The following is a 9,202-nucleotide window of genomic DNA, read 5'->3' as shown; positions in this document are numbered from 1 at the left end:
CACAAGGAGTTATCGCTTTGAAACAGTGGATATTACCACCACTTGTAGGATATAGAATTGTTGTCCCCCAGGGTGCAGACATTTCACCATCTCGAGCAAGCCTTGCTGGTCTAGCTGAAAATTCAGACAAAACAATATATAAAAGTTGTTTTATTTTCCTTTCACTGCGTCATATTGCTAAATAATCTTCATAAAGCATTCCACCATCAAGAACCAATGAAGCAACACAGAAACTAAAAGATGAAAATGTCATCATTTGCATAACTTGAGCTTTTTTAAACCAAAATAGAACAAAAAACTCATCGAGATGCCAAGGACAAACCAGTTCAACAAAGCTATTTAAACACAAATACAAGGCGCACATAATCTCTGCTTCATGTGCATATTTTTCAAACCAAGCCCACACAATGTACTTGTCCCTGCCAAAATTATATATATATAAAAAAAGAGGTAGGCACAAGAAAGCGATGTTGTGACAAGTTTTCCCTTTTTCAGATTTCTTTTAGGTTTGGCCTTCTGATTTTCCCTTTTTAATATCTTCAAGTTTCTCTATGTGCATCCTCACCTTGACGCTTCATTTTCTCCAAGTGTCAATTTATGACAAGTTTATAATTTCAAACACTTACAATAAACTTGCAATGAAGCACCTTTAAGTCATATCAGCGTGAAATTGCCTTTCCTCAAAAGAAAAAGTAAATGTCTCACTACCAAAAAAAAAGAAGAAAGATACAAATATGTTTAACAGAAACAGAAGAATACTGCAGCAAATTAATTTGTTTCAATCTTTTGAAGGAACAAATTATTGGGCATCAAGAATTTATGGGTGTTTAAGTACCATTGCCTCGCATGCTATCAGTTTACATGTTACTCCACCTTTAAATCTACATTTAGTGAACATATATTGTGACGCAATCTCTATGATGCTATCAATGTCAAAGATCACACATACCGCCACAATAATTCACCATAGTATGGAAGATACTTGCATTGCAGCAATCATGATGATAATCTTTCTTTTTCATTTTCTCATGGTAAGACGAGTTACTTATGCATATGAACCACAGAACTGCCATCATGTTAACATCTCTAAGAGTTTATTCCAAGGTTTGCAAAACCAACCTAAGCTGCTGGGTTCAGGTATTACCATAACAAATTGGGGCAGAACCAGGTTGATTTGCAGATTTAGTTTCGGACTTGGTGGGAACAGGTCCAAACCAAGCAGAATTGCCCGCTTCTGCCCGTTACAACTTGGTTAGAGTCAGTTCTGAGCCCTCCTGTTTCTGCTGCAAGTATGAAGGGAAAAGTAGGAAGGTGAGGAAAGTCTGGGGAGAAGGGAATTTTTATAATTTTTGAGCCCCAATCCAAGACAAAATCAGGTATGATCCCCTCGCTCCACTTCATTCTTCTCTTTTTTTATCTTTTTATGCCTAAAATAGGCCAAAAAATGGTAAATACTTTCTGTTGGTAGCATGAAATCTTTTATGCTAAAAATGTCCAATCATATTCAAGTTCTCGGGGTTTATTATGGAACAGATTTTAAAGCTCTAATCAATCTTCATTTCAACAGATTATTACCCCCTTTCTCCATCTTTATCAATAATTTAGAGAAGATTATTCTTAAAAAAGTTCCCATGGTGGTCTTCACTTTCCTTGAAAGTACTTTGTTCAAGCTCATGAAAGCATCTTCTCTTCACCAGCAAGCCTTCATATTTGGCATATGCAATCAGCTCTAGCAAGTTTCTCCACTACAAAAGAGCAACTAGACACCATTTGATCCTTCTTGTAGTGCTCTACCATCTCCACCCTGTATCCTGTTTCACCTGTCAAATGCAGATGCTCCACACATCCATTCCCCCAGATAACTAACTACTTGAGGTATATGTATGAGCACTTGTTATGCTAATATTTAAAGCCAATAACTCTTCCTTTTTGTCCGAGTTACATATTTATTCTCATATTGTCGACAATTGCAAACAAAGTATGTTTCTACATGCCAAATCAAATGTTTCTTGTATTTTAAGACATCCACAGCAATTTCCTAAGTTCTGTCAAGTGAAAAAAGCAACACCTAAACCAGATTAGCTTACTCTAGAAATGGATAGGCTTTCCAGGTAGATAACTGCTGCACCTTAAATTATGTGAGAGAAAATTCAAAATAGTTCTCATATTCGTGCATAACTCATCATACCATTTATAGATTACAAAATATTACCAAATATTAGGATATATATATATATATCACATAAAAAAGCCTGATTAATGAAAAAGACCAAACACACCTGTTGTTGGACAAATGGGATCGCCTATATCTATCCAATCATACGATCTAACGTGCAACGAACCATACAGAAGCTTGCTCAAAACGGTCATTCCGGGATGATTATGCAGTGGAATAATGGACGAAGGTGGCATGCAAAATATACCAATCTGCATACATATTTAGAGAATCCTAGAATACATCAATTACGCTCAATAGGACATAACTCATATTCCAAAACGAACATCATTTCAAACCATTAAATACCGCATAAAAGATATAGGTTAGTAATAAGTCCAAAAATTAAGGCATCCAAAGCAACTGGAAAAAAAATTTAGTCATGCAAAGCTATTATGAGGCTTACAGAGAAGCTTTCACATTCATGTATATGCAAATATTTGATTGGAGGCAAAAATTGGTTGCTCCCATTACGCCCTTTTCTCCCATTTAAACCATGTGCAGAGCCTTTCCATGTTCGTACTGCCTGAGCCTCTTGTTCAAGACCCACATCGGATGGCCTGATCTCATCTGAAAATCGTGTCAGAAAAATGTAAGATGTCCAAGCAAAAATTATCCTATAACAGCAAATTATACGAGCGCATGAGCATGCATGATATGTTAAATGCAAAAATCGATATGCTTACATCATATTCAAAAACTTAATGTCCTGCCATGCTGCTAGAGACAGATAATTGATATAATATTTGCAAATATAATACAAACGAAACAAGCATAAATTTTAGCCATAAGATCTTGTATATGATATTAGACTAAGACATACATTCAATTCAACATTATAAGCACAATATATATTTCTCATGGCCCACATAAGGTGATTAAGTCTGAAAAGGCAGAAATATACCAGACCACCCAACAATCCAAAACCATGCATGCCTACATAACAAAATAATGGCCATTTTAACATCACATGAGCATCTCAAGGTTGCTTTGCATCTTCAACACATACATCTAGAAGGACAAGGAACCCATATCAAGATACTGTGAGATGAGCACAAACTTGATGTTTTCATTTGATCTATAGCCATCCTGGGATGACTACCAGTACAGCACACCAGATAAAGTCAGGTTCATCAACTTAATTTGTAAGCACCTGAAAAGTGCATTGAATGACTATAGTTGAGCTGAATAGCTTCCTTGATCGTCAAAGTGGCTGGTTATATAGTTTAGAGGATCTCCAAACAAACTAAATCTCTTTATCAACTTTTAGGGTCAAAAAAGAATCTCCTTCTTAGACTCCGATCACTGTGAAAGATTTTCTCCTCACCTAACAACAGGATTAACAGAATAATCAAATATTTGTGTTCACATTCCTTAAAGATTGCTTTCACTACTCTAACCTCAGGAGTTGTCAAGATAATCAAAAGATTATTCATATACCTCAACACAATCAACCAATAAATTTTGATAATATTGAATATTTACATGAAGCAGCTAATGAAGACCTAAATAATTCAATAAGCGGCGATAGTCTTATTAAGAATCAGACACCAGCCTTTTCCTCAAGCATACTGTAACCTTCTAAATCGTCCTAGATACAAAGAAAGAGCAAAAAGAATTAAAAGAAAGTTCACTCCAACAGATGACATGAGTCAACTATAGATATATCATGTTTGATACTAGAGTCAGTTATAGATATAACATGTACTTTAATATTTTTAACATTTTATTTCAAAAATATATGTCAAAGTTTATTGGTCCCTCTTTGTCACTCTATCAGTTAAAAAATAGCTGCTTGTATTGGCAGCGGGTGCAGGAGCACATATGGGTGGAGCAGCTAATTATTAACTCCAAAAGAGAAAACTCCTAGGAAATGTATGTGTAGACTACTAAATAGTCAAACCCTCTAATTTTGCTGTTGTATTATTACTCATATAGATGACATAATGATTGCAGGTTAGCGGAATTACTGAAAAAGATTATAATACAGAATTAAAAAAAAAAAAGAACTAAGTGAATACCATGTAAACAATGTAAGATTGATATGATAAGGTTATCCTTAATCAAGCTGCAATAAAGAGTTTTCAAGAATAAGGTGCCAGATCAAAATGCAGAAGCCAGAGTTCACAATTAGCATGGTCCCCTAGGCAAAAGGCAGAAGCTAATAGAATCATCCCTTCTACTATTAGAAGCTTCATTTTCTTATATATAACAGTTTTGAATCCTCATTATTTCTTATCAGAATTTTTGAATCTTCATTACACATATCACATGACCGTGCCATCATACTCAGTTCAACAGAAAAAGATGTCAATAACTTATAAAACAAACAGCAAGACTTTGAAACAATTTGAGCTACATATTTATATAAAGTATGAAGCTAGCACGAAATGTAGAGAGTATTATGTCATTAGCTTACAAGCTGCTTAAAATTATAAATAAAACATGAAGATGGTAATGATATCATAAAAACAAGGCTCTTATATATGTCATCAGCATGATCAACGAGTCATGTCCTTGTTTACGCATTTGTATTTTAAAGTTAAAGAGTCGTTAAAAGGTCATATGCACACATATACAAATACATACACATACACATATGCATATGCATGCATGCATCCATCCATCGATATACATATTTATATATAATATATATAAATATGAAATTTAGCCCTTGTAACAGTCACATAATCCTGGATTCCAAGACATGGAGGGAATGTGTAGATATTATAACAAACTCTTGCCTCACCTAAAATAAAGCGAACTTGTTCAAGAGCTTCTGGAGATATTGGTCCATTAGGAGAGAACGATACTTTACATGCATCATACAGCCTTTGGATTGCAGGCATACTGCAGGACAGGATGAAGTAACCAGTAGATTCAACCAGACTGAAACAGGAAGTTAGATAGCTTTCACCACAAATGTATATCTTAAATAGTAAAATGGTACATCAATCAAGGATTTCAAGTTGACTTGGTATAAAAAGTTCAAAACTTTAATGCCGTGTCTCATTTGATATGAAAACGGTTAAAGAAAGAGATTATCTCATAATATGAACTACGATGGCACAAAGTATCTTCATGGTAGTTAGTATATTAATTTTGATTAGGTTTCCCCACAACAAGTGCCTGCAGAATGCAATAAAGACAGAATCACAGATTGTTATAACAATTATCCTAGGACAATGGTTGAAGTAAAAAAACAGAGGCAGTGGTTTCCTGTGCATGTCAATCAGGGAAATGAAAGTTGACCCCAGCAACTACAAAATCAGGCTGTTAATAATAGTTATAGGCAGATTTCTCTTTCTAGTTTTGTCCTCTTGGTTTTCATAATGGGAATGCAATAAAGAATGCATCAATGTGATATCATAAAATGAAAATTATAATGAGAAGTCGGGAAGGGGGCGACGAAGGTCAATAGATTGTCAGGGGAACTACTAAAAACAATAAAAGAGAGGAAGTGGCCAAAGAATGTCTGAAAAGATGCAACAATAAATTCCACATAAAGACTAGCAAGATGGGGTTGCTCGCGATGTGAACTACGGTTATAGCTGTATAATCTCATTGGTAGGGTAAAAGGGAGGAAATCTTCAAATTATGTTTACCCATTTGGAAGATTTTATGGCAAGAAAAATATATTATTGACTTATAAAGAATATAGCACAAGGGAAATTTCAACAAACAAGGCCTAAGCAATAGTATGACTATCTCACATCATTGCAAGTGATGATCTGTGGGTAGTATATGCACATCCTATTCAGCAGTTGGCTTTTCTCAAATCTATCTTCTAAGTAGTAGCATAGCATGATTCTAAGTTCAGCTTCAACCCCACAATTTATGTTCGATATTTTTGAGGCAAGAATACCATTATTTGCCTAAATTTTTTCACTCTGGACGATCAATATGGTGTAAATCATTTTATTCTACCTAGTAAATGAGACAAAGGTTTTAAATTCCGTGTGGCAGGGGTGTCTCAGTTTCTCCACAAAACGAGACACCACACTGTTCTGCCACATCCCAGCGGTCATCTTGGTCACATTTTCTCATAGTAACAGGACGAGACACCATCTTGCTGGGATTTAAAACATTGAATCAGTCCATATTTAAGCAACAACATGTTTCACGAGACTCTTCAGTTTGTTAAGGCATTTGTACGCCTTGGTCCTGACTAGCTAAGAGATTCGACCATCAAGCAAAAAGGTCCTCCTTCCTTCCCTTCAATTGATGGACAATATGCTATGATATAGAAATAGCCAAAATCATCATAAAAAAATAGCCCACTAATGAGAACATATTAAGAGAAGATGTATAATTGAGATGAGCTCAAGCTAGCTAGGCTTGAGCTAAGCTCGACACCTCATTTAACTTCAAACCACACTCAAGTTGTTCGCAAACAGCTCACTTATGGGATTTGCTAAGAGCTTGAGGTCCCCCACACTTCCCCATACATTCTCTCTCTCTCCATCTCTCTCTCTCTCTCTCTCTCTCTCTTTTAACTAGTTTCCAAGACCAGATCTCAACATAATAATTGAAGTATGTTCTTCTCCTTTTTCCCAAAATTATATTACTAGAACAAATTATTACAGATAGAAGATTTTATTTACAAAATAGTAACCAATATATGATAATATTATATATCCATATAGACATATATATTATTTAAGTAGATTTTAAGTTTAACTAAGCCAATGTTGAACAAGCTAGACAAAGTTCAAGCTCAGCTCATCTATTCATCAAGTGACCGCATATCTAACCAAACACAAGCTTCTCATGAACAGCTTCCTCATATCAAAGCCCTGATTGAGAGTACAAGCATTGTTGTCGCACTAAATGAGGGGTCAAAATTATAGCCATGTGCTCGAATATGGTCTCTTGAACTGCCACCAAGTACGATAAGAATGTTGATGGACAAAATTATATGCCCACTAATTAATTTCAATAATCCACATTGCCAGGGGAACTTCTTCTCATTCCTTTCCCTTAAGATGTTGATCTTCATTACATGCATCAAAATTTTAGCTCAATACATATTTCCAACCACCTCTTAAAAACTCAGCCCCTACTTGCATTGGCCAGTTAGAGAAGTACCACAGAGTTCGAATCATGTGAGGATAAATGCCCCACAGCAAATAATAAATTGATGTCCCTCTTTGCTTCTCCCTTTCTTAATTTGCAGTATCAAATAATTTTACTTGCTTGTTTCTTTTTGGTGCAAGCACAGCAGTATGGTTAAAAATAAAAAACAAAAACAAAAAAAAAAAGACTCTGCGAACAAAAAGAATCACTACCATAATTTGTAACAATCGTACTAATTGTCCACATAGAGAATCAAAACAATAACACCAGATATCAAATCACCTGTTTTCAGATGAAGAATTAAAACTATAGCACTGGATGTCAAATCACCTGTTACTGAAAAAACAAACTCTTTTTTCATTCAAAAACTGTAACTCGTGAAGAGCAAGAAGAAGAACAAGAAGAATAAAGCACGAGCGCTTGCAATTAAAAAACCTTAACTGACCAATAAAATCCCAGTTCCAAATTCCCCTTTGTCCCGGTTCCAATCAATCACAAAACATCTCTCAACAAATCAACAGCCCCAGTACCCCAAGAACACACAGAAAAATTAAAACCAATATCAAAATAACGCCAACCCTCCTCCATCCGTCCTCCCATCAAAAACCACAATCACCTCACAATCTCCACCCGGAAAACAGAGAAGGGCACGATCAAAATCGAGAGGCAGAGGAGATCATGTACATGAAAATTGCAACGAATTCATACAGAATAGATACAGAAAGAGTAGAAGAATCCCAAGTACCTCGGATTAGGGCTTCTCTTTGGGCCAGTACTCGGACAAGGAGTACCGGCAAAATCGCCGTAGAGAAGAGGGTGAGGCGAGCCCCCGAGTCGATCCGCTGGGATTTACTTACCAACGACAATACCACTTCCTAGATACGGCGCTGCTGGATTTTGTTGCGCCCAGCACTGGACCAAAGCCGGTGACCTCCACCACGTGGCAGATTTCGGGGCCTCAGGTAGTGCATGTGACTCCCTGAAAGGGACGCCGATTAATTTGCGTCCCCTTTCCTGACAACTGTAAATCCGTCCATAAAAATCACAGCTGTCATGTACTTTACTGTTGGCCTTGAGGTTGGCGTAATAGGCGTGTCGTCGGGTCCTCAGGCTGCTAATTTTTTTCCTTTCTTGTGACCAGACAATATATACTTACATTAGAGCTACATAAATTTCTATTTTCATCTAAAAAAAAAAAAATCTGATTGTTGCTAACTCGTAAGGTTAGTGATTATGATTTGATAACAAATATGATCGAGAATGATGCATAGAAAATTCTGCAACACGATTGATCTAGAGTATCTGTGAATCAGAACCAGATTATAATGCTATAATTTTGTTATAATCACTATTTATCAAATAAATAATTATGTTATAATCGCATAATATCTGCTATTATTTAAATTCTTACTATTATTGTGCAACGGTTTTTTTTTTTTTTGATAGACCGAATAGATCATCCAACCTCAGTACGAGTACATCTAAAAAAAAAATGACGTAAAGGTGGAAAAATAGTCTCATAGTTATTCCAAAAAATACCATCAAAATGCTAAGCAATATAAAATGTGACTCAATCAGCTGTCTTATTCGCCTTTCGGTATATATGACTGATCTGGAAGGCAACAATAGATTCTTTTTGAAACTAGTACAGGTATAATGTTTATAATGGTTGATAGGGAAACCAAGGATTTGTTTCAACGCCTGACGTGGAGACTAGAGAGACGATCGGTTTGTTCAAGGTAACCACAAACTAGCAAAAGTGGAGGGATACATGTTAATGGGATAAAACAGTTGAAATGAAAAAGGGATGACCAAAACAGAAGACTACAAACAATAGCACCAGAAGCCATATTGGTAAACATGTCATCAACCTACATTTATTCTCTTGTAATGTCATTTTGAAGGCCTTTT

At 35.8% G+C, this 9,202-nt stretch overlaps 1 protein-coding gene across 2 annotated transcripts in view; it reads right to left on the bottom strand.

Annotated features, from left to right (window-relative positions):
- Window positions 1-8,165, bottom strand: part of LOC103706887 (plant cysteine oxidase 4-like) — an 8,778-nt gene extending 613 nt beyond the window's left edge. The window contains exons 1-5 of one of the 2 annotated variants that reach the window (XM_008791152.3): window positions 8,037-8,165; window positions 4,965-5,104; window positions 2,622-2,785; window positions 2,280-2,427; window positions 1-114 (exon numbers count right to left, since the gene is read on the bottom strand). The exon at window positions 1-114 is cut by the window's left edge and continues 90 nt beyond it. In XM_008791152.3, coding sequence (XP_008789374.2) covers window positions 1-114; window positions 2,280-2,427; window positions 2,622-2,785; window positions 4,965-5,064 — 526 coding nt within the window. In that variant the 5' untranslated portion in view covers window positions 5,065-5,104; window positions 8,037-8,165. The remainder of the gene's footprint in view (window positions 115-2,279; window positions 2,428-2,621; window positions 2,786-4,964; window positions 5,105-8,036) is intronic. The other variant, XM_008791154.3, reaches the window with a different exon arrangement.
- Between the last annotated feature and the right edge of the window lie 1,037 nt (window positions 8,166-9,202).

This window comes from Phoenix dactylifera, chromosome 4, assembly GCF_009389715.1.
Source record: "Phoenix dactylifera cultivar Barhee BC4 chromosome 4, palm_55x_up_171113_PBpolish2nd_filt_p, whole genome shotgun sequence".
NCBI classification, from domain to species: domain Eukaryota; kingdom Viridiplantae; phylum Streptophyta; class Magnoliopsida; order Arecales; family Arecaceae; genus Phoenix; species Phoenix dactylifera.
Note: the sequence above shows the minus strand (reverse complement) of the source record. Positions and strands in the feature narration are given on the sequence as shown.